At 34.7% G+C, this 26,874-nt stretch overlaps 1 protein-coding gene across 18 annotated transcripts in view; it reads left to right on the top strand.

The window, feature by feature from the left end:
* KIF21A (kinesin family member 21A) overlaps window positions 1–26,874 on the top strand; it is a 188,382-nt gene that overhangs the window by 120,108 nt on the left and 41,400 nt on the right. For 12 of the 18 annotated variants that reach the window (XM_044941631.2, XM_044941630.2, XM_044941628.2 and 9 more), the window contains exons 8-16: window positions 159–354; window positions 746–935; window positions 4,118–4,181; window positions 12,934–13,137; window positions 17,879–17,917; window positions 22,424–22,514; window positions 24,686–24,803; window positions 25,149–25,337; window positions 25,773–25,972. In XM_044941631.2, the coding sequence (XP_044797566.2) occupies window positions 159–354; window positions 746–935; window positions 4,118–4,181; window positions 12,934–13,137; window positions 17,879–17,917; window positions 22,424–22,514; window positions 24,686–24,803; window positions 25,149–25,337; window positions 25,773–25,972 (1,291 nt within the window). The remainder of the gene's footprint in view (window positions 1–158; window positions 355–745; window positions 936–4,117; window positions 4,182–12,933; window positions 13,138–17,878; window positions 17,918–22,423; window positions 22,515–24,685; window positions 24,804–25,148; window positions 25,338–25,772; window positions 25,973–26,874) is intronic. The other 6 variants (XM_006062730.4, XM_006062729.4, XM_006062732.4 and 3 more) reach the window with 1 other exon arrangement.

Raw genomic sequence — 26,874 nt, 5'->3', positions numbered from 1 at the left:
GGCTTTAAAATTTGCTTTTATTTTTATGTTTGGTAATATCAATCTTTTGGTATCTTGAAGAGTAGATATTATTCAAAAGACAGGTATTTAAAATGATTATTTCAGCATTTTATTTGCTTTTATCTGTAAACGTAATTATTTTTTTGTGTGTCTTTCAGCCAAACAATCATGATAGCATGTGTCAGCCCTTCAGACAGAGATTTTATGGAAACTTTAAATACCCTGAAATATGCCAATCGAGCTAGAAATATCAAGAACAAAGTGATGGTCAATCAGGACAGAGCTAGTCAGCAGATCAATGCACTCCGTAGTGAGATCACACGACTTCAGATGGAACTTATGGAGTATAAAACAGTAAGTTAATGATTTTGATTTTGCATTTTGTGTACTCAGTGATACCTTTTTGTGATGGCTCTCACATATGTCTCTGGAGTCTCTTGTCATAATGGTGACATCTTTCCTTTTAGGGGTAGAATTCTATAGTTTTCTTTGTGGGTAGCCTTTAATAATATTCAGTCTAACAACTTGATCAGCCTCTTGTTTCAAAAGACTACTTTCTCAATCAAATTCTTTAGTGACATGCTCAACGAAGTGATGTAGTAGAGGGAAAAGGAACTCTTGCCTTGAGGCTGTTAAGGCAAAAGGGCCCCTGGTTGTAGAATTATACAGTCCCGCATATCCTTTAACAAGACTCTTGTGTAGTTAGAACATCTCAACCCACAAGGAAATAACTTTTCTTTTCTAGGGCAAAAGAATAATTGATGAAGAGGGTGTGGAAAGCATCAATGACATGTTTCATGAGAATGCAATGCTACAGACTGAAAATAACAACCTGCGTGTAAGAATTAAAGCCATGCAAGAGACAGTTGATGCACTGAGGACCAGAATCACACAGCTTGTTAGTGATCAGGCCAACCAAGTTCTTGTCAGAGCAGGTATGTGTGTGGGCTGTGGAATGAGTGAGGGATTACTTTTGGAGGGCAGGAAATATTCTTCACGGTTTTTAATTTCATGAAATAGTTGAAGTTAAAATGTCAGTTTCTGTAATTTATTTATTTTTTTTTAAATTTTATTTTATTTTATTTTATTTATTTTTTTTTTAAATTTTATTTTATTTTTAAACTTTACATAACTGTATTAGATTTGCCAAATATCAAAATGAATCCGCCACAGGTTTACATGTGTTCCCCATCCTGAACCCTCCTCCCTCCTCCCTCCCCATTCCATCCCTCTGGGTCGTCCCAGTGCACCAGCCCCAAGCATCCAGTATCGTGCATCGAACCTGGACTGGCAACTCATTTCATACATGATATTTTACATGTTTCAATGCCATTCTCCCAAATCTTCCCACCCTCTCCCTCTCCCACAGAGTCCATAAGACTGTTCTATACATCAATGTCTCTTTTGCTGTCTCGTACACAGGGTTATTGTTACCATCTTTCTAAATTCCATATATATGCGTTAGTATACTGTATTGGTGTTTTTCTTTCTGGCTTACTTCACTCTGTATAATAGGCTCCAGTTTCATCCACCTCATTAGAACTGATTCAAATGTATTCTTTTTAATGGCTGAATAATACTCCATTGTGTATATGTACCACAGCTTTCTTATCCATTCATCTGCTGATGGACATCTAGGTTGCTTCCATGTCCTGGCTATTATAAACAGTGCTGTGATGAACATTGGGGTACTCGTGTCTCTTTCCCTTCTGGTTTTCTCAGTGTGTATGCCCAGCAGTGGGATTGCTGGATCATAAGGCAGGTCTATTTCCAGTTTTTTAAGGAATCTCCACACTGTTCTCCATAGTGGCTGTACTAGTTTGCATTCCCACCAACAGTGTAAGAGGGTTCCCTTTTCTCCACACCCTCTCCAGCATTTATTACTTGTAGACTTTTGGATCGCAGCCATTCTGACTGGTGTGAAATGGTACCTCATAGTGGTTTTGATTTGCATTTCTCTGATAATGAGTGATGTTGAGCATCTTTTCATGTGTTTGTTAGCCATCTGTATGTCTTCTTTGGAGAAATGTCTATTTAGTTCTTTGGCCCATTTTTGATTGGGTCATTTATTTTTCTGGAGTTGAGCTGTAGGAGTTGCTTGTATATTCTCGAGATTAGTTGTTTGTCAGTTGCTTCATTTGCTATTATCTTCTCCCATTCTGAAGGCTGTCTTTTCACCTTGCTAATAGTTTCCTTTGATGTGCAGAAGCTTTTAAGGTTAATTAGGTCCCATTTGTTTATTTTTGCTTTTATTTCCAATATTCTGGGAGGTGGGTCATAGAGGATCCTGCTGTGATGTATGTCACAGAGTGTTTTGCCTATGTTCTCCTCTAGGAGTTTTATAGTTTCTGGTCTTACGTTTAGATCTTTAATCCATTTTGAGTTTATTTTTGTGTATGGTGTTAGAAAGTGTTCTAGTTTCATTCTTTTACAAGTGGTTGACCAGAGTTCCTAGCACCACTTGTTAAAGAGATTGTCTTTAATCCATTGTATATTCTTGCCTCCTTTGTCGAAGATAAGGTGTCCATATGTGCGTGGATTTATCTCTGGGCTTTCTATTTTGTTCCATTGATCTATATTTCTGTCTTTGTGCCAGTACCATACTGTCTTGATAACTGTGGCTTTGTAGTAGAGCCTGAAGTCAGGTAGGTTGATTCCTCCAGTTCCATTCTTCTTTCTCAAGATCGCTTTGGCTATTCGAGGTTTTTTGTTTTTCCATACAAATTGTGAAATTATTTGTTCTAGCTCTGTGAAGAATGCTGTTGGTAGCTTGATAGGGATTGCATTGAATCTATAGATTGCTTTGGGTAGTATACTCATTTTCACTACATTGATTCTTCCAATCCATGAACATGGTATATTTCTCCATCTGTTAGTGTCCTCTTTGATTTCTTTCACCAGTGTTTTATAGTTTTCTATATATAGGTCTTTAGATTCTTTAGGTAGATATATTCCTAAGTATTTTATTCTTTCCGTTGCAATGGTGAATGGAATTGTTTCCTTAATTTCTCTTTCTGTTTTCTCATTATTAGTGTATAGGAATGCAAGGGATTTCTGTGTGTTGATTTTATATCCTGCAACTTTACTATAGTCATTGATTAGTTCTAGTAATTTTCTGGTGGAGTCTTTAGGGTTTTCCATGTAGAGGATCATGTCATCTGCAAACAGTGAGAGCTTTACTTCTTCTTTTCCAATTTGGATTCCTTTTATTTCTTTTTCTGCTCTGATTGCTGTGGCCAAAACTTCCAAAACTATGTTGAATAGTAATGGTGAAAGTGGGCACCCTTGTCTTGTTCCTGACTTTAGAGGAAATGCTTTCAATTTTTCACCATTGAGGATAATGTTTGCTGTGGGTTTGTCATATATAGCTTTGATTATGTTGAGGTATGTTCCTTCTATTCCTGCTTTCTGGAGAGTTTTGATCATAAATGGATGTTGAATTTTGTCAAAGGCTTTCTCTGCATCTATTGAGATAATCATATGGTTTTTATTTTTCAATTTGTTAATGTGGTGTATTACATTGATTGATTTGCGGATATTGAAGAATCCTTGCATCCCTGGGATAAAGCCCACTTGGTCATGGTGTATGATCTAAATTTTATTTTATTTTTAAACTTTACAATATTGTATTGGTTTTGCCAAATATCAAAATTTAAAGTTAATGTTTAATTTGTAAATAATGCATTCTTATAGAAATGAAATGTGTCTTTGCTTCATCATATTATCTTTCTGCTCATGGAATTAAGGGCAGGAAATTTGCTGTTTAAATTATGTTTCAAAGCATTATTGTTTGTTTCCATAACCTTGTTTTTCTCTTACTCTTTTCTGTTGAATTTTAAAGGAAATTCCTTTTTTTTTATTAACTTTTATTGGAGCATATAGTTGGTTTATGATGTTGTGTTTCTGCTGTACAGAAAAGTGAATGCTACACATATACATATATTCACTCATTTTCAGATTTTTTTTCCTGTATAGGTCATTACAGAGAACTGAGTAGAATTCCTTGTGCTATACAGTAGGTTCTTATTATCTGTTTTTAAATATAGCAGTGTATGTATATATGTCAATGTCAATCTCCAGGTTTATTCTTTCCCCCTTTCCTTATTTTTTCTTGCAGGTGAAGGGAATGAGGAGATTAGTAATATGATTCATAATTATATTAAAGAAATCGAAGATCTCAGGTATAGTTTATATTCTGCAATATATAATGCACATATTTGGGTTTTGCAGTGAAGTATTATTGCTACTATTTATTTGTTGGGCTTATTTTGTGTAGGGCTTCCCAGGTGGTGCTAGTAATAACCCACCTGCCACTGCAGGAGACGTGAGATGTGGGTTTGATCCCTGGATCGGGAAGATCCTTTGGAGGAGGGCATGGCAACCCACTCCAGTATTCTTGCCTGGGGAATCCCGTGGACAGAGGAGGCTGGCTGGCTACAGTCCATGGGGTTGTAACTATTCACAGTGATAGTTCAGCTCTTTGGTCAGGTTAACTTTAGGGGAATAGGTACTTGCCTATAATGAAACATATGGGAACATAATGTCACAAACTACTTTCTTCTTCTCACATTATCTTCCTGTGTTCTTCTACTGCTCTAGTCGTTGTACCCTTAATTGGAAACTTACCAAACCTTATATAAGGATAGGCATAATTGGTGTCAATGGAGTTGGCTCCTTGTGCTCCTCACCCTCCATTTGGGAATGCTCATTATCAATAAGTCATCCCTAATTTTTAAAATCTCCCATTTATCCTGTTTCTTTATACTTCCCCAGCTGTCTTTTATGAGTGAGTTATTGCATCCCTATAAATTGCCTGCTCCTCGTACATATAAAGTTCATTCATCACTCATATTTCACACACGTACAGCAAATACTCACTGTAGGCCAAGCATCATGCCATGGATTAAACAAGTATGACATAAACAAGGAATTCACAGCCTAGGTGGGTAAACTTACATAAATAGTCACATGCAGTAAATAGGATGACCAGAACTGGTAAAGGGAACACCCACACCTGTTGTGGGAATGTGGAGGGGACCACTGAGCACAGATTGTGAGAATAAAGGTCAGAAAGATGATGAAGAACACTAATTATTTCTGTAATATTTTCAGGTTCCATGATTTGCCCTGTTGGCTGAGCTGCTTTCTCTTGAAGTAAAACTACAGTCAGCTCCATCAGGAGCATCTAAATAACTCAGAACTCACTTCTGCTATCCATGTGCAGAAAATAATCAAGTGAAAGATCATCTTTCACAACTACCCTAACAATTCTCTATATTTTGTTTGTCTTCTCTTTCCCTTTCTCTTCCTGTGGCTATTTTAGAGATACTTAAACAGAGATGAGTAGTTTTTCTACTATTTCTGCCTCCATAAGGCAAAAATCCCTTAAATGCTTCAAAAAGTAAAAACTGATGAGAAAACATCTGATGTAACAATAAAGATACTCAAATTGTTGTTGTAGTTCACTCAGTTATGTCTGACTCTTTGTGACCCTGTGGACTGCAGCATGCCAGGCTTTCCCGTGTCTTCACTATCTCTTGGAGTTTGCTCAGACTCATATCCATTGAGGTGATGATGCCATCCAACCATCTCTTCCTCTGTCGCCACCTTCTCTTCTTGCCTTCAATCTTCCCAGCATCAGGGTCGTTTGCAGTTTGTTGACTCTTTGCATCAGTTGGCCAAAGTATTGGAGCTTCAGCATCAATCCTTCCAATGAATATTCAGCATTGGTTTCCTTTAGGATTGACTGGTTTGATCTCTTTGCTGTCCAAGGGACTCTCAAGAGTCTTCTCCAGCACCACAATTGGAAAGCATCAGTTCCTTGGTGCCCAGCTTTCTTTATGGTCAGACCCTCACATTGATACATGACTACTAGAAAAACCATAACATTGATTATATGGACTTTTGTCAGCAAAGTCATGTCTCTGCTAAATTTTAATAACACTGCCTCGGTTTGTCGTAGCTTTTCTTCCAAGGAGCAAGCATCTTTTAATTTCATGGCTGCAGTCACTGTCTGCAGTGATTTTGGAACCCAAGAAAATAAAGTCTGTCACTGTTTCCATATTTTCCCCATCCATTTGCCATGAAGTGATGGGACTAGATGCCATAATCTTAGTTTTCTGAATGTTGAGTTTGAATTTATTCTGTTTATATATTTCCAAACTTTACCTTTTTGATGGAGAACTTTGGGGCCTTAGGTTATAGTTCTGGTCAGCAACCCAACCTGGGCTTGTAATTTCCATCTTGTATTGGCAATGATCTTTCCTGCCCACTGCCAAAAACTTGTTCTCTGACCAGTCTCCAGTTCTTCCTGACTCTTTAGAGTCCATCTTTACCATTCCTTCTGACAAAACTAATCTCTTTTAGTTCCTAAAGATTCTTTTTCTGCTCCTATTTGCTTCCTTTTATCTTTTTTTATTTTCTTGGCATTGATCAGTTGTTAGGCTGATCCATACTCTGGTTCTTGGGCTACATTTCCTCTCTTCCATCCTGCTATTCTAAGACTGGACCTAAGCTTGATCTCACTATTTGATGAATGGCTTGACTAGTGTCACTATTTCCTAGAAAACTGACTAAATCATTTCTGTTCCTTCTAGTAGCTAACAGAAACATCTTATATCTTTTGTTTCTTTAAGTTCTTGAGTTAAGACTATTGCCTAAGTCATCTAGAGAACAATGATGACTCTTAGGCCTTGAGTTCAGTTGGTGATCAAATATTTTGTGATATGGGTTGAGTTTATTCCACTTTCCCAACTTTTATTTGATGGCTCTTTAATTCAGTTTGTCCCACTCATAAGGAGTATTCTTCTACAATCTCAGTACTGTAATTTGTCATGTAAATATTAATTTACATATGGAATAAACTTAAATAAGCTTTGAATTTAAATTGAGTTACTTGGATTGAACATTTTAAGCTACTGTTTATTAAGTATATGAACTTGGACAAATTACCAAACATCTTTGATCTTTAGTGTTCATCTGTAAAAATGAGATAATGCCCACTATTGTCAAATAATTTTTGTTGTTATTGTTGTTCAGTCACTAGGTCATTTTCAACTCTTTTCGACCCCGTCAACTATAGCTCGCCAGGCTTCCCTGTCCTTCACTATCTCCCAGAGTTTGATCAGATTCATGTCCTTTGAGTCCGTGATAGTATCTCGCCATCTCATGTTCTGTTGCCCCCTTCTCCTTTACCTTCAATCTTTCCCGTATCAGGGTCTTTTCCAGTGAGTCAGCTCTTTGAATCAGGTGGCCAAAGTATTGATGATTCAACTTCAGCAGCAGTCCTTCTAGTGAATAATCAGGGTTGCTATCCTTTGGGATTGACTGGTCTGACCTCCTTGCAGTCCAAGGGATGATCAAGGGTCTTCTCCAGCACCACAATTCAAAGGCATCACTTCTTCAACTCTCAGACCTCTTTATGGTCCAGCTCTCACATCTGTACATGACTACTAGAAAGACTATAGCATTGACAATACGGAACTTTGCAACTTTGTTGGCAAAGTGATGTCTTTGCTTTTCAACATGCTGTCAAGATTTGTCATAGCTTTTCTTCCAAGGAGCAAGCATCTTTTAATTTCATGGCTACAGTCACCATCCGCAGTGACTCTGTGGCCCAAGATAATAAAATCTGTCACTGCTGCCAGTTTTCCCCCTTCTACTTGCCATGAAGTGATGGGACTGGATGCCATGATCTTAGTTTTTTGAATGTTGAGTTTTAAGCCAGCTTTTTCACTCTCCTCTTTCACTTTCATAAAGAGGCTCTTTAGTTCCTCTTTCCTTTCTGCCATTAGAGTGGTATCATCTGCATATCTGAATTTATTGATATTTCTCCTGGCAATCTTGATTCCAGCTTGTGATTCATCCAACCAGGCAATTTGTGTAGTTCTTCTATGTATCCTTGCCACCTCTTTTTAATCTCTTCTGTTCTGTTAGGTCCTTGCCATTTTTATCCTTTATTTTACACATCTTTGTGTGAAATGTTCCCTTGTTATCTCCCATTTTCTTGAAGATATATCTAGTCTTGCCCATTCTATTGTCTTCTTCTACTCCTTTACAGCATTTAGTTAAGAAGGCATTCTTAACTCTCCTTGCTATGCTCCAACTCTATGTTCAGCTGGGTATATCTTTCCCTTTCTCCCTTGCTTTTTGCTTCTTTTCTTTCTTCAGCTATGCGTAAAGCTTCCTCAGACACCACTTTATTTTCTTGCATTTCTTTTTCTTTAGGATGGTGTTGGTTACTGTCTTCTGTACAGTACTACGAACTGAAATTCTTCAGGCACAGTCTGCCAGATCTAATCCCTTGAATCTATTCATCATTTCCACTGTGTAATCATAAGGGATTTGATTTAGGTCACACCTGAGTGGCCTAGTGGTTTTCCCTACTTTCTTCAATTTAAGCCTGAATTTTGTAATAAGGAGCTTATGATCTGAGCCACAGTCTGCTCCAGGCCTTGTTTTTGCTGACAATGTAGAGCTTTTCCATCTTCGGCTGGAAAGAATATAATCAGTCTGATTTCAGTATTGACCATTTGCTGATGTCCTCTTGCCTGGAAAATCCCATGGACGGAGGAGCCTGGTAGGCTGCAGTTCATGGGGTCGCTAAGAGTCGGATATGACTGAGTGACTTCACTTTCACTTTTCACTTTCATGCATTGGAGAAGGAAATGGCAACCCACTCCAGTGTTCTTGCCTGGAGAATCCCAAGGATGGGGAACCTGGTAGGCTACCGTCTATGGGGTCACACAGAGTCAGACACGACTGAAGTGACTTAGCATAGCATAGCATGTGTAGAGTTGTCTCTTGTGTTGTTGGAAGAGGATGTTTGCTATGACTAGCATGTTATCTTAACAAAACTCTGTTAGCCTTTGCCCTGCTTCATTTTGTACTCCAAAGCCAAACTTGCCTGTTACTTCAGGTATCTCTTGACTGCTTATATTTGTATTCCAATCTTGTTTGATGAAAAAGACATCTCTTTTTTGTTTTAGTGACAGAAGGTCTTCTAGGTCTTCATAGAACCATTCAACTGCTGCTTCTTCAGCATCAGTGGTTGGATCATAGACTTTGATTATTGTGATTTTCAATGATTTGTGCTGGAAATGAACTGAGATCATTCTGTCATTTTTGAAACTGCACCCAAGTACTGCATTTCAGATGCTTATGTTGACTATGAGGGGATCTATTTCTTCTGAAGAATTCTTGGACACATTATAAAGATAATGGTCATCTGAATTAAATTCATCCATTCCCATCCATATTAGTTCACTGATTCCTAAGATATTGATGTTCACTCTTCCCATCTCCTGCTTGACCACATCCAATTTACTTTGATTGATAGACCTAACATTCCTGGTTCCTATGCAATATTGTTCTTTATAGCATTGGACTTTACTTTCACCACCAGACACATTCACAACTGTGCATCATTTCTACTTTGGCCCTGCCTCTTCATTCTTTCTGGAGCTATTAGTAATTGCCCTTTGCCTTTCCCTAGTAGCTCACTGGACACCTTCTGACCTGGGAGGCTCATCCTCCAGTGTGATATCTTTTTGCCTTATCACACTGTTTGTGGGGTTCCTGTGGCAAGAATACTGGAGTGGTCTGCCATTTTCTGGTGGCTCAGTTGGTAGAGAATCTCCCTGCAGTGCGGGAGACCCAGGTTTGATCCCTGGGAGGAGAAGACTCCTTGGAGAGGGAAATGGCAATCCACTCCAGTATTCTTGAGTGGAAAATCCGATGGACAGGGTGGCCTGGTGAGCTACAGCCAATGGAGTCCAAAAGAGTCAGACACGACTTAGTAACTAAACCACCACTTGTCATTCCTTCTCCATTGACCACACTGACCATGAACTATGAACCATGCCTCGAGTGGCCCTGCACAGCATGGCTCATTGCTTCATTGAGTTACACAAGCCCCTTTGCCATGACAAAACTGTGATTCATGAAGAGGAAAGAATTATTATGGGGCTCCAATAAAAGGACAGGATGTATAAAATCTTAAATTGAAAAGGTCTAATGTGTTATTACCATTTAGTTATAAGTTCTCACATTGTGTTTTTATCTACTAAATTCTACTCTAATCCATATTTTAATCAATAATTTCTCTTAGGAAGGCATTCATTCACAGCTTCTTAATGCAAATTATGTCAATGTATTGCTTCACATGGGAATGTTTATATTTTGTCTTATCATTTTAATTATAAAATAATAACTAGTTACCTTTTAATAAACTTATACATCACATTATTTGTTGTGAAATGATAATAGTCACTAATTAATCCTAGTTTTCTGAGGTTTAAAGTTTTTGTAGAAATTTCTGAAAATATAGGAAAGTATATCCAGAGTCATCATTCTAAGAACTGATGTTTCATTTTTGTATATCACAAAAAATAATTTATTTTTTTCAATGCATACTTTTGTAAAATTTTTATCACATTGTATATATTTTTTTGCTATCTATTCTTTGAAATATAATAAGATATTAGGAGCATTTTAAACTGCTATTAAATATTTTTTATAACATGAGTCTTGCAGGGCTCCATGAGTACTATCTCATGGTTGTAATTGATTTAACTAAACACCTACAATTAGATAATTATATTTTTTCAACTTTTTAATAAGAATAGTTACTATTTTTTAAAATATTCCTCGATAAATTTTGAATTCATTGTGTATCATCCTCATAACTGTGCTAGAGAAATATATATTTTCATCTCTTTTATGGAAGAAAAAGTGGAAGCTTTAACAGCATCATCTTTTAGGGTTCAGTGAGTGATAAAGCCGAGATGGAACTGTCAAGTTTTCCTGTGTACTTCTCCTTATGCCTCACTGATTGGTCTCCAATTTAATTAAATGCAGACAGCAACAAATGTTTGGGTGGGTGAGTGGAAAGAGAAGAAATTGCAAAGAGAGAGATGTTATCTCTATAGCCCTCACAGAAAGCAGGAGTGTGGTGTGGGGTTAGTGGAGTTGGAAGTGAGCCCTAAGGGTTTCAGCCTTTATTAGCACCAGGACTGAAGCATTAATAATATGCCCTTACCAAATGCAACTGTTAAAATCTGGCACTAATAAACACAGATTATCTGATTATTATATAAATGAGCCAATTAAAAACAGGTCATTATTGATACCTAATTTGTATTTTCAGTCATTCTTAGCATTCATTGTTATGTACTCAGGCTCTAGCTAGATACTGAAAATATGAAAAAGTGTAAATTTTGACTTTGAGTTTTTATCATTAAGCTGAGTTTTTATACTTAGGTTGACTTATTAAAAATAACAGCATTATATTCAGAATTTTCTTTAAATTGATTTTGAAATCATTTAACTTAGAAGTGTGTACATTTAACACTTTTAAACATTTAAACTGTAAACAATTGTGAACATTTAAATTTTAAACTATTTAACAATTTTAAAACATTGTAGCTGTTGTGGCGCTTAATAAACAATTTCATTAAAGAATGTATAGAACACATAAAATATATTCACTGATTTGTGTATATTCTGTCTCTAGCTGATTTCAGCAGTGTCAGGAATAATTTTGGTAGACAGTGAAAAAACACAGAGCTGACTGTGTCTTCTAGAGCTCAGTAGCTGCAAATAATCTAGCATCTTCCTCTGAAACATTTGAACTTATGCAAAAGTACATAGGAATATAGTTTTGAGACAGAGATGAGTGCATGCTAGTAGTAATAGGTAGTACTAGTAGGTTGCATTTTCTCCTTATAGCTCTGCCTCAATCACTCTTGGCCTTCCCAGGTGGGGCTAGGTGGTAAAGAACCTGCCTGGCAATGCCGGAAATGTAAGAGATATGGGTTCTATCCCTGGATTGGAAAGATCCCCTGGAGAAGGGCATGGCACCCACTCCCATATTCTTGCCTGAAGAATCCCCTGGACAGAGGAGCCTGATGGGCTATAGTCTATAAGGTTGCACAGTGTTGGACACCACCGAAGTGACTTAGCATGCGTGCAGTCACCCTTGTGCCAAATTGACCTGGGAAATGTATTATATTGAGGTAGATAATCGTGTTCATGATGGTTTAAATTAAATGGACTTAAGGAACTGGCCTAGAGTAGTCTCTGAATCTCTTGTAATCTCAAGAATCAAGGCTGTTTTATGATCTCATCATTCATTGTTTTTGAGTTTTACTAACAGCACATGCATTATTCTCCTGTCATTGTGAGGACCACTTGAGCAAACAAAAGAATGTTTTCAATTATCAGACTCAGGTTTCCTTGGTGATTTTGGTCTTTTTCCTTACCATATTCAGGAACCAGATATCTTTCAGCCAGTTAGGAGTATGTTTGACTATTTGGAAATGTTATTATAGCATGATCAATAAGAATGGAAGGAAGGGAACCATGCTGCTTGTACATTTTAAGTTTAAATGATGGGTTTACAAAGCCAGAATAACGAGTGTGTATTGGCCAGAATGCAAGTAATCTAATTATCACTGGCACTTTTGAGCACAAAATGTTACTTCAAATTTATAATTATTTAACCAGGAAATTTTAAAAAATATCTCAAACACTAATGTTTAGGAACACTTTTGTTAAAAAAGCTGTACCTTGTAGCATTGTTGAAATATGTTTTGGGAAATGTTTTAGCTTGCAAAACAACTCATTTAATGTGTTCTCCATTTATTCCTAGAGTTGTCCAGTTTGCAAAGATAAAAGGTAGAATAGTAGTTGCTGGGGACTGGGAGGAGAGGGGAATGAGAAGTTATAGTGTATTTTATAAAATGGGTGCAGAGTTTCGGTTGGAGAAGATGGAAAAGTCTGAAGGTAGATGGTAGCAGTCGTACAACAGTATGGATGTACTTTGTGCTGTAGAACTGTACACTTAAGAGACAGTTAGGGAGGTAAATTTTATGTTATGTATTATGTACCACAGTAATAAAATGTTTACAACTGAAATATATTTTTATTCACTAGGGCAAAATTATTAGAAAGTGAAGCAGTGAATGAGAATCTTCGAAAAAACTTGACAAGAGCCACATCAAGATCACCATATTTCAGTGGATCATCAGCTTTCTCCCCTACTATAGTATCCTCAGATAAAGAGACCATTGAGATTATAGACCTAGCTAAGAAAGATTTAGAGAAGCTGAAAAGAAAAGAAAAGAAGAAGAAAAAAAGGTAGTGTTATAAAATCACTTTTATATGAATCTCTATTCTCACTTTTAAGGATATTTTAATTTGCAGTTGCAATGAGTATATATAACCTCATTTTTAAAAATGAAATGTCATTTAACATAGATTATAATTATATTTTTTAAAGATTTATCTCTTCCTTATATGTAAAAAATTAAGTTAATTACAATAATACAGTAGTGAATGTTATTTAGACTATGACAAGGTAAAATTACTATTAGAAATTATTTTATTATTTCTTCAACTAGCTGCCTTTGCATTCCATTCATCTTTTCTGCAAAGCTTGTTCTATCATTACTATTTTCATTTTTTTCCATTTTCTAATGCAGTTAAATAGTCTCATTGATATATTCTGCTTCCTGTCTAGATTAGTTCAACTAAAGGCTAAATTAATTCATCAGGCTGTCATTTAATGTCATTTGGTCTCTTAAGTATTTTCAGCAGGACTTCTAATTTGACTATGTCAAAATTATTTATGTTATTTCAGACTTTCTGACTCTTCAACAAGGAGTTACTCAGCTTTTCACCACTGTTCTAAGCTTCCTTTTCCTTGCATCCTGGTAGTATCTCCCTCTGAAATCAACTGGATGCAAAGAAGAGGAGGAAAATTAAAATATAACCACTTGTAATGTGCAAGTGGTTAAGACCTTGTAAATTGTGTACATGTTTACATATTGATTCTATGGTGCAGTCAAATAACTTACATAGAATATATTTTAAACATGCTGATCAAATTAATTTTAAGCATTTTTGGCTAGATATTCCAAAGGGGAATAGGATATCTTATTTGTTAAATAGCTTGTTACAGAAGTGCACTTTGTAGAATTATTATTCACATTTAATCTAGTGCTGCTTTGCTCTGTTTATTTAGACATTTATTTTGGCAACCAGGCATATCTTCCTTGAATAGTCTCTTGACTAAAGTTGTTAAAGGTTCAAACTCTCAGAATTAATTCTGCTTTGTGTCCTTGAGTTAAGAAGGGATTATTAGAATAATTAAAACCAGGAACTGCACATCTATGGTCTTAGGAGCATTGTAATTGCAATTGCATCCTTGAGATACTAATGTCTTAATAGGTATTGCTCATGAGTGGTTGATTATGGCAGCATTAGAAATATACAATGATTAGTTTTTTTTTGTAGGGCACTTAAAACTGTAATAGTGTTCACAGAATTATCAAAACTAGTGTGACTCAACATACTGTGGAAATGAAAATGAGACCTTTGCATATAACTTATCATTTATTTGTAAAATTCAGTTGTGTAGTTGGTCAAAATGTGAAATGGTATGACTTGTTTTTAAAGGTGTGGGTAGTTTGGGTTCATGAACAGTAAGCAAGGATATATTTCTCAAGGTCATGAGTTGATTCTGCTCTTTCCTGTTGAGGTAAATTTAGAGATGTTACCATAATCACCTGTTGGGTATGAATAATAAATAATGGGGATCCCATTAGAAACCTAGGCTCTTTTGACATTTTTATAGTGATCATAGATACCATAAATTAATACCTCTGATACAGGTTATTTTTGTAACAATGCAAAGCTGTAAGCTTTTTGATTGATAAATATTATTATTTTAGTCAGTTTGATAAAACACTTCATTTATCACCAATAACTTTTAGCTGTATGTATATGTAATATAAATTCTTATTTTGAAAATGTTAGTAAGCTCTCATTTTAGCTAATGGGTCTTTTGTTACTGTTGAAACAAAAATAATAGACAAAGAGGTCCAGAAATGTTTAGAATGATAGCAACTTTATTGAAGTTAGTGATTAGTCTCTGTAGGAACTCTTTGGAGGCAGTAGGTCCTGTTTAGATATTGATTCTGGGTGAGTTGTCTTACATGTTGCATATTTATTTATTTATCAAATAGAGCATTGCAAGATTTGGTGCTACCTCAACTTTGCATATACAGTGAGTTCCATTTAAAATTGTTTGCAACTTGGAACTAATTTTTCTCTAGAAATTGTTACAAATGTATAATGTCCAGATTTCCTAACTCACACACATAAAATGATATTTATTCATTTTATAGTATAATATGAACAATTCAAAAGGGAATAGGAAAAGGAAAGCAGAGGGAAAAAATGAATTTCTGCCTTAGCCAGTCTCTCTTATTCCTACTTACTGACCTCCTGTGTCCCAATGGTGCCTTGATTCATTCTTCCCTTATGAGGTCAGTTCTCATGTAATTCTTCCCTAGCCCAAAGCACTCCCAATTTAAAAATCATCTACTTCTCTCATCTCCTTAAATTCAAAGTTAGAAACAAAGCCATCTGACTAAAGGAACTCATGCCAGTGGAAATGACTTATAACTAATAAGATTCCTCTAGGGAGATTTGTAATTTTGAAAGAGAAAGCATTAATCCAACTATTGAAAATGTGGGCAGCAATCTCACGAGGGAAAAAAAATTAAATGGTGTAGGGAAGATTTTTTTTTACACCCCTTTTTGGCTGAGACTTTCCGAAACCTATCTGGAGTTTGGCCTTTGGGTTCAGTTTTGCTCAGCTGTCCCAGTTCTCATAGCTGCTTTCGTTTCTCCCACTGAATCTGCAAATTTTTTAGAAGCTCCATGTCTTTTAATTTACTTTGTTTTGTGTTGTTAGCATTTGGTTGTAGTTACTACAGGGCCTCTGACACTGTAAGTGTTGGTTGGAAGAATGGTAACTATACCATTTTTAAGTCAGAAGCTATGTTTGTTTTCAAGGAGTATGTCTTAAATCATGTTTTATGTGAACCTTTCACCCTCTTCTGCATCAAAGTTTTTATCTAAACTACAACCAATTGTTAATATCTGTGGTTTAAAGGTTGGCTCTTCTGCCTTTCTGTGCTTATTTTCTGTTGAACTGTAAAATAATCCAAGTGTAGATAGTAAGCAAGTAAGGAAGAATAATTGAATAGGCAACATTGCCTATTTTTATTGTTTAGTTATTATACAAATGTTAGAATGGTTAGCAAGATTTGTCACAGGTCCCCCACCCCATTTAACTTTGGAAGAAACATAATAATGGAACTAAATGAAATAAAGACCGTACTTCTTTAAATTATGGAGAATTATCAGATTATTAGTTTATATCTCTGCCCCTCTACTGTCTTTTGGAACTATTGATTGCAGTTTTTTTTTAAGGAAGCAATTGGAAAGGCATCTAAAGTTTACCTGTTTATTAGCTCACATCATCCATATGTTTTAATATAGCTCTTTTATGTAAGGTAAAGAAAATTTCTTCCTGTTGAAAATAGAAAATTAGGGCTGTTTGCCAGGGAACCATATTCTTTGAGCCATTATAGCTCATTATAGTCAGTATAAGCCTAATTTTTTTTGCTTTTTTTGTGTATATGGATAAATAAAATTTGCCTTTCACACAGTAATCCCCATATTTTGGATATCTAGCTTTAAATGATTTGCATTATAGCAATAAAAAATTCACTCATTCATCAGACTGCATTATGTTTGTATTTAGTGGTGTCAGGTTGAAACTCTAGAAATTCTAGAGATTTCTTAAGCAATGGCTTTTCTTTCCCTTTTTTAGCCATTATACTGGACATTTTGATCCCTGATGAATATCACTATGCAAATTTTTTTTTCTCAGATTGCTAGTCTCTTCTTGCAATAGCAGTTTATAAGTTGATTGTGAAAACAATCACAGACCTGTGAATTAAAATCACATTATAAAATTAAAATGAGAAATGCCTTGATGAAATGATGCATTACTAAGACTCCATCTCTTTATTTAAAAATATTGATGGTTCTTAAAAGTATTTTTGGAATTGCAGGCAGAAGTGTACTGTGTAAAGATTGCTATATGCTTAATCAGAGCCTAGCACATCTATCTCTCTTTTTGCCAACATGAGAGACAATGGGTATTCAGTACATTCCGTTGAGTAAAGATTCCCAATTCTGTGTACTGAATATTCTTTAAACTTCAAACTTCTAAATACATATTTATAGTTTTTCTCATAGTTTCCTGGTTAAAAAATAATCTTCCTAATGAAAAGTACTGCATTTCCCATTTTACTGCTGCCTTTGCCTTAGATATAACCTTTTGATAGTCTAGTAATTAGTACAGTGATATTAATTTCAGTTAATAAAATTATAATTTTCCACTGATATCATAACAAACATATTCATTTGACCATAATACCATTTCATATATAATTCTGAAATAGAATTTTTAGTGATGTTCATGTGTAGTATATTAAAATATAAAACAAGTTTAAAAATTAGTATCCTAGTATATAGTATTAATGGTATTTTCATATTATGGTATAAAGGCATTACTTTTTGAAGCTCTTTAAATGATGCCATAAAAAAGTCTTTTGTAAAGGTTTAAAAGGAAGACAGTATCATTGAAAGTGAGCTTTTTTTTTTCGGAAGCTGAGAAAATTGATCCATTTCAGGTTAAGAAAAGCAATGGCATCCAAATGCTCATACTATTTATCAGCTTCATAAATTGAGAACGTACATTTTACTGCTGAGTAATTTCAACTGATAGTCTATATACTCTTCTTAGATATAATGCTGCTTGTTTTTCTACTTACTTTTTATTTATACAAAATGTATTGCCTTTTTACTGTGTATTGTCCTTTGATGATATCTTTTAAAATTTATTTTAAAGTCTTCAAGCTCATGTATCATTTTTACCTTCTTATCACTTTCGCTTTTTACTGTCTGGTTTGTCCTTCATTGGCTTGGCCTTCCAATACTGTGCCTCGTGATTTTGAAGGCTACAGAAACTTGAGGAAAGCAATCGAGAAGAAAGAAGGTTGGAATATTTCCCAGGTTTTTTATTAAAATGTCATTTAAATACTTAGTTGCCATTCACAAGGTTATGTGTTGTAGAATTATATTTCAGACTATATTAGCTTGGTGTTCCTAAAAATAACGATGATCTTATAAAATTAACAAAAACACTGAAAATATGAAAACTACTTTTTGAGGAAAAAACCCACACCAGTTATGTGAATTAAAATTCAAGCAATTTCATGTGAATTTAGTATAGACTATTATAATTTTTGTGGCTAAAAATGACCCAAGAACCCCACCATTAGACTTTTAGAACATATCTTTTGGAAACCTGTGAATAGACAGAGAATTGTTAATTTGGTGGGAACTGGCATTTTATTGGAGCACATGCTAAGTTATGGGTGGACTCTTTCTCTTCACTTCCTTATTTTATGTATCTTTGTTGGGAAAACAACATTAAAATGGCAACAGGCAAAAGGAAACTGTGGCCTTGCTACAGACAAGATTTATAAGGCATATTTAAGGTTGAATAAGAGAAACAAGTTTTGCTATTTAAATGTATCTAAAGTGAACATCAAAAGCAGGATCTTTTCCTTTTTTTTCCATTTGATATTTGAGCAAAATTTAGAAGCACACTTCTGAACTCTCAATATAATAAAAATTTGCAGTTTACTCATTTAGTACGATGATTATTTAACCATATGTCAAGTACTATTTTACTTATTAGAAATTCTCTCTATTGATTTTACTAAACATCTCCTGATTACATAATCAAAATGATTAACATAAACTGATTTCAAAATAATATTAAATATTTTAGAAGCACCACTTTATAAATTTTCTTACTTAAAATAAGCTTTTTGAGAACTTTTATTTTGTAACAATTAAACTAGTCTCTTAATTTAAATAGCTGAAACCTTAAAATTATATTTTCTTTAAGTTATTTAATAATCAACATTCCACAATTATATTCTACATATTGTATTCTAGTGAAAGTCGCTCAGTTGTGTCCAACTCTTTGCGATCCCATGGGCTATACAACCATGGAATTCTCCAGGCCAGAATACAGGAGTGGCTAGCCTTTCCGTTCTCCAGGGGATCTTCCCAACCCAGGGATCAAACCCAGATCTCCTGCATTGCAGGCAGATTCTTTACCAGCTGAGCCACAAGGGAAGCTTGTATTCTAAAGTTTCTATAATTTATTCTAAACTTATTTAGTATATTCTATAGTTAGAATATAATTCTACCTATAAGTTATCTTAGGACTCACCTAATTAGTTTATGTTTAGGATATTATGTTTATCATTGGGATTAAATTAGGACAATAAAATGTGAAAATTTTTCTATTTTGAAAGGTCAAAATAAAATGTATATTTAAAGTAGTATAATAGAAACATTTTCCCACCTTCAAGTAGTTAAGTCCTTTAAATGTACTTAATGAACATAGTTTGCTTCTAATATTTATATGATCCCTAATGGATAACAAAAGCAGAATTATTTGGTGTTTTAGGACAAGGCTTCTTAGACATGAATGTGCATGTAAATAACCTGGGGAGTTTGATAAAATGAAGATTCTGACACAGTAGGACTGAGATGGAGCCTGAGATTCTACGTATCTAACAAGCTCCTGGATGATGCTGATGCTTCTCTCTCTGTGAACCAAACTTTGAGGCAATATTCTAGAATACTGGCCTTGGAGTCATGACACCTGGTTTTAAGTGCCCTTGAGTTGATAAACTTTCCCAGGGCAAAGTTTCTTTTTTTCGTTGTCAACAGAGATGTTGACATTAGTGGTCAAGATGTCAAAGGTTTTAAGTCATTTGATCACTAGTCTTCCAGATCAAAGATTCTGATTCTATGTAAAGTGCAAACTTACATATTTTTCATTGCTGCTTAGACAGTTATTTTAGGTATAAAATTTCTCCAGTTTATTGAGGAAAGTGTGAATATTTGCTGTATAATAATCATTAAGTATCAAATTGTACTTTAAAAGCTGAAGCTTTAAGTGATATAGGGTGAATTAATAACGTAAACTTACTGCTGATTTTTCTGCATCAGAATTGGCACAAACAGCTTATAATGTATGAATTAATTTCATATGTAAGTGGAAGTAACATTTGTTGAGCTGGACTCTGGTGACTTGGAGGAAGTAGGAGGGTATGTTAGGTCAAGTATCTGGAACAAGGTGGTTGTATGGCTATAAACCTGAATAAGAGGAAATTTGTGCTGGAACCTGAAGTAATGAAGGAACTGATAATAACAAAAATTGTATGTTGCAACAGTTGCAGGTGAGGAAGGGAAACTGCATAGAAGAGGGAGTAAGAAATATCTCCATACACATGCTCTTTTCCTAGCTCTAAGCCTTAGGTCTATCTCAAGTATAGGACTGCTTGAGTACATGGTGCTGGCCTTTGAGTCAGATGACTGGATGAAGGGGAATTTCTTTCTAAATTTCCATCTTGAAATGCATGATGATGGAAAATCAATATCCTAAGTGATGTATGATAAGCATTCAAGTATGTTCAGCATTTTTCTCTAACAAGTGATTTAACAAACTCATGGAATCTTGCTGTAGTTTACTTGGTTCCTCTCCAGTTAATTGATATTCTTGCTAGTAGTTTCTACTCACTCTAGAGATGTGCTGTATTACATGCGTCTTTATGCATCTTTCAATTTGTACAATTTTACTCCAACATAATTAGTATGTGAGACTCAGGCAGAGGTGCCAGAGATGCTCATGCACAGTCATAGGGATGAATATGTTTAATAAATCTTTCATGTGCATTTATTATGCACATACCATGGGTACTGGGCATATAATTCTGAGCCAAACACACATGATCCTTACCTTCATGAGACTTAAACAGTCTAGTGGGGGAAGATAGAAGTTAAAGAAATAACTACCTAAATAAACATAAATTAAGAATTATGAAAATTTTGAAAATTAAGAATTTTCAAAGGAAAAGTATTTATATTCATCTTGTTCTGAGTTCAAAAATGTCTCTGAGAATTGGGACCTAGAGTTAAACATTACAGATTAATAATAATAGCAGGGCCTACATAAGATTAATTTTTTAGCCCAGAAGCTAAAAATAAGTCCATGTATTAGGGCAGTTATTTAATGTAGCAGAATATCTGAAAGAAATGATAGCTGTTATAAAGATATTCTGATAAAATTTTTAAACTATTTCTAAGGAAATTTTCTTTCAAGAATATTGCTTTATTCAAGTATTCTTTTTATTCTTAATGTTTTAAAAAGTTTACTAAAGCACAAGAAGAAAATATTCACATATAGATTCATTTGAAATTCACTTTCTTAATATTCTCTAGCTTGATAAAAATATATGAGTCTGACGAACAAAAGTATAACTTCTGTGCATGATTGATCATGGTTGCTAAACCAAGAAGGGTCAGAGTGATTTAACTATTTAAATTTTTTTCTTGTTGTGGACTCTTCTTTTTCTCATGGCCACTAGGGCTGAAGTAGCTTAGCTTTAACACTATTTGACGTCAGTTCGGAGAAGGCAGTGGCAACCCACTCCAGTACTCTTGCCTGGAAAATCCCATGGAGGGAGAAGCCTGGTAGGCTGCAGTCCATGGGGACGCTAAGAGTTGGACACGACTGAGCGACTTCAATTTCACTTTCACTTTTCACTTTCCTGCATTAGAGAAGGAAATGGCAACCTACTCCAGTGTTCTTGCCTGGAGAATCCCAGGGATGGGCGAGCCTGGTGGGCTGCCTGTTTATGGGGTCGCAGAGAGTCGGACACGACTGAAGCGACTTAGCAGCAGTAGCAGCAGCAGCATGCAGTTAGAGCTGTTGTACTGATACCCGAAAATGAGACTTTTGTTTGGTTGGTGAATCTTGTGGCAGATCCTGAAATTTCCTGTTAAATCAGTGGTCAGGCTGAACTTCAGACAGTTTTGATGTGTGGAGATCCATTTCTGTGAGAACATTATGAAAAACAGACCTGTGCTACAGGGATGACCTAGGAGAAAAGAGCTGGTGCTATTACCAGGGGAAATCTGAACACAATGACAGATGCAACCCGTGGAGACAAACCTACCGTGGGCAGATTTATCCTTAAATGTATTAGGACATCAATAAAAATGAAGTTTCTATATCTTTGTATTAAGATGAGAAAAAATTTATATATTTATGAGAAAACAAAACTATTTTTAATTTCCATTGAAATTAGTTTGCCTACATTCTAGCTTATTGGATGTTACTGTGAGTAGTTCTTAGATATCTTATCAGGTGTCATGCTCCAGGGTATAATCTATTCCTCACTGTTTCTAGAAAATAAGATTTTCTCCAATTATATAAATTCATTACACTATGAGTTGAAAGGCAATTTCTATTTTCCTCCGAAGCATCAGACATGATAACTTTGCTCTTTGTTAAATGATGAACTCTTCTCATTTGTTTTCAGAAATAATTGATGGTTTTTAAAAATCTGTAAGGAGAAAAGTGAACAATTTTCCTCTTTAATACTATGCACTTTTGTTTCTTTTTTTTTTGAAGTGTGGCTGGTAAAGAGGATAATACAGACACTGACCAAGAGAAAAAAGAAGAAAAGAATATTTCAGAAAGAGAAAACATTGAATTAGAAGTTGTAAGTATGAAAACATGAACCGGGAACTTTGAGTCCCTAGATTAGGTTATTCTTGGTTGCTGATAACTATGCTAACCTGTATGTAGAAAAGAGAATCAGTTATCATGCATCCATTTTAAACTGTTTTCTTGAGGATTTCTTTTCTTCAGAAATGTGAGCTATGAAATATTAGCAACTTATAGTCTTATGCGTTATGAAAACATTTTCTAAGGGATGATAGAATACTAAGAGATAAAGTACTCTTTGATTTAAGACAAAGTTTTTATAAAATAACCTTAAAATTGTATATTGATTTATTTTAACAAGAAGTGAAATTTTTATGCTCTTATACTTCATAATCACAGTCTCTCTTTTTTGTATTTATTCAGTGAGACTTTATTGCAAATTTTAATATGTGAAGTATTATAATAGAGGTGGGGCAAAATTAAATCATACTGCTACGCACACTCCATAATATTGAGGGAAAAAGAAAAATTCTAACTGACTTTTATTTTTTTGTTTTTTCTTTATTTTATTTTATTTATTTTTTACTGAAATGTGGTTGCTTTACAATATTGTTCATTTCTGCTGTACAGCAGAGTGAGTTAGTTATATATATCCATATATCCACTCTTTTTTAGATATCTTTCCCATTTAGGTCACCATAGATCATTGAGTAGACTTCCATTTGGTATACAGTAGGTTCTCATTAGTTATCTGTAGTATATATATATGTCTATCCCTATCTTCCAAATCATCCCACCTCTCCTCACCTCCTTGGTAACCATACATTTGTTCTCTTCATCTATGATTCTGTATCTGCTTTACAAATAAGTTCATCTATATCATTTTTCTAAATTCCATATATGTGTATTAATATACTATATTTTTTCTTTCTAACTTACTTCACTCTATATGACATTCTCTAGACCACCCATATCTCTGCAAATGGTACTATTTTGTTCTTTTTTTATGACTGAGTAATATTCCATTGTATATATGTACCACATTTTTTTATCCATTCCTCTGCCAATGGACATTTAGATTGTCACCATGTCCTGGCTATTACATATAGTGCTACAATGAACAGGGAGCATGAATCTTTTTGAATTATGATTTTCTCCAGATATATGCTTAGGAGTGGGATTGGTAGGTCATATGATAGCTCTTTTGTTAGTTTTTTAAGGAACCTCCATTCTGCTCTCTATAGTGCCTGTACCAATTTACATTCCCACCAATAGCATAAGCGAGTTCCCTTTCCTCTATACCTTCTCCAGCATTATTGTTTGTAGATTTTTTTCATGATAGCCAGTCTGACCAGTGTGAGATTTTGCATTTCTCTGATAATTAGTGAAGTTGAGCATCTTTTCATGTGTTTGTTGACCTTCTGTATGTCTTTTTTGGTGAAATTTCTATTTAAGTCTTCCAACCATTTTTGATTGGATGGTTCGTTTTTTGATATTAATATTTAGCTTCATGAGCTCTGTATATTTTGGAGATTAATCCTTTGTCAGTTGCTTCATTTGCAAATATTTTATCCCATTCTTAGGGCTGTCTTTTTGTTTATGGTTTCCTTTGCTGTGCAAAAGTTTTTAAGTTTAGTTAGGTTTCATTTGTTTATTTTTGTTTTTGTCTTCATTAGTCTAGGCAGTTGATTGAAAAAGATCTTGCTGTGATTTATGTCAAAGAGTGTTTTGCCTATATTTTCCTCTAAGTGTTTTATAGTATCTGGTCTTATATTTAGGTTTTTAATCCATTTTGAATTTATATTTCTGTATAGTAACAGACAGTGTTCTAGTTTCATTCTTTTACATGCAGCACCATTTATTGAAGAAACTGTCTTTTCCCCACTGTATATTCTTGCCTCCTTTGTCATAGATTAAGTGGCTGTAGGTCTGTGGGTTTATTTCTGAACTTCCTATCCTGTTCCATTGATCTATATGTCTGTTTCTATGCCAGTACCATACTGTTTTGATGACTGTAGCTGTGTAGTATAGTCTGAAGTCAGGAAGCCTGATTCTTCCAGCTCTGTTCTTTCTCAAGATTACTTTGGGTATCCGAGGTCTTGTGTTTCCATACAAATTGTAAAATTTTTTTCTTCTAATTCTGTTGTGTAGTCTCTCTTAATGAGGTAATCAGTTTACTTTGTCAATATTGTGCTATTTATAGACACTTTTTACATCACATTTTAGGAAGAAAGTCAAGAAGTGAGTGATCATGAAGATGAGGAAGAGGAAGAGGAGGAAGAAGAAGATGACATTGAAGGGGGTGAAAGCTCTGATGAATCAGATTCTGAATCAGATGAAAAAGGTATTTGTCCTCTGGTGCAAGGACAAAAATTTATTTTGGGAAATTGTTTAAAACATGACAGAAAAATCTTAGCACTCTCCATCTTATCCTTGTATGCCCTCCAAGACTCATGTTCATCTCTTATTGTAGTTAGTCATTATATGACTTCCATTTTTATTTGGAACCAGTGGTATTTCTTGTCCTTGACCAATGTGAACACTCTTTATCTTGTTGCCACTTTTTTAGTTTTGGGTATATTCAGGATATTTTCCTTACAGCTGCCAGGTGAATACTTGAATGTAGAGATGATTTTCATGCTTTGATTATAGCCTATCCAGTATTTTTTCTTTTTTTCCTTTATACTAGCCAATTATCAAGCAGACTTAGCAAACATTACTTGTGAAATTGCAATCAAGCAAAAGCTGATTGATGAACTAGAAAATAGCCAGAAAAGACTGCAGACACTGAAAAAACAGTATGAAGAGAAGCTAATGATGCTACAACATAAAATTCGGGACACACAGCTTGAAAGAGACCAAGTGCTTCAAAACTTAGGTAAGAATTATATTTAATTCAAATTAAAGTTCAGAGTAAATTGTCACACTGGATTTTTATCTTCTCTTCCTTTACAGGAAAAATATTATATTAGAAGTCACATTAAATGCTAATTTATCTGATGATGTTAAATATTACTGTTCATTTTTATTTTTTATGCTGGTATCTGTCTAGACTATTTTTTTTCCCCAAAGTTGTGGCTAATTGTTTTAATGCCTTGATTTATGCTGGGAACTTTTTTTAAATTAGAAAGATAAAAATTCAATGGCTGTTAAGTAAGAATCAATATTAAAAGAGAGAGTAATTGAAAGACACCCTGGCCTCCTGAGGTTTGTATTTGGGAGGTAGTTCTTCTCTAAGGTCATGAATTATAAATCTGTAAAATAAATATCTGTATCTCACAAAAACAAATACAAATATTGTTTGGTCATTTAGGCTCAATGGAATCTTACTCAGAAGAAAAGGCAAAAAAAGTGAGGTCTGAATATGAAAAGAAACTACAAGCCATGAATAAAGAACTGCAGAGACTTCAGGCAGCTCAGAAAGAGCATGCAAGGTTGCTTAAAAATCAGTCCCAATATGAAAAACAATTGAAGAAATTACAGCAGGATGTGATGGAAATGAAGAAAACTAAGGTATTGATTATATTTTCAATTAATGTTTGATGGTAATACTTGTGTCATTTGGGACCAAAAAAATTATTGTGGTTCTTTCTGTATTCTGTATTCTTTCTGTAACCTAGAAATGATGCACTTCCTTTTGGCAGTTAGTAGTTGTTTCCTATAGTTATCCATTATCAGAGTCTTTCTTTGAAATGGCTAAAAATCATGTAGTCAGTAGGACTTCTCTGACTTTAATGGATATTTATCTTTATTTTCTTAAAACTCTTATAGATTAGCAAAAGTAAAAATATTTCAAACATGCAAAAAGTCAGAGATAAAAACAATGAACAATATATTCAGTGTCTAGTTTAAGGTATTAAATATTACAGATATGTGCAAAACCTCCTATATATCCATTCCTGATCATAGTCTCCTTTCCCTTAGAGGTAGCTATCTTGAATTTGGTGGTTATTGCTCCCATGCATAAAAAACTGCAAGTTTTTTTCCCTTGACCAAAGAGAGTATGTGAATTCTTATCTGTTATTGTTTTTGTTTTAGAATAGATTATTCTTAACATTTTGCCATGAAAATCAATGTAGTTTCCTTAAAATAGGAAGTGTGGAAATGATTGAAAAAGTCATTAGGTTATTATGTTGTATAGTTGCTGATGACAACAAAAATAGCTAAAATCACAAGTGCTTACTATGTGCCAGGCACAGTTATAGGCACAAGGTGGGTATAAACTCATTGAATTCTCAAAGGAATCCAATCCCATAGAAATATTCAGTTCAGTTCAGTTCAGTTCAGTCACTCAGTCATGTCCGACTCTTTGTGATCCCATGAATCACAGCACGCCAGGCCTCCCTGTCCATCACCAACTCCCGGAGTTCACTCAAACTCATGTCCATCGAGTTGGTGATGCCATCCAGCCGTCT

The sequence above is a fragment of the Bubalus bubalis genome, chromosome 4 (assembly GCF_019923935.1).
Source record: "Bubalus bubalis isolate 160015118507 breed Murrah chromosome 4, NDDB_SH_1, whole genome shotgun sequence".
NCBI classification, from domain to species: Eukaryota; Metazoa; Chordata; class Mammalia; order Artiodactyla; family Bovidae; genus Bubalus; species Bubalus bubalis.
This window is presented reverse-complemented; position numbering and strand designations above follow the sequence as displayed.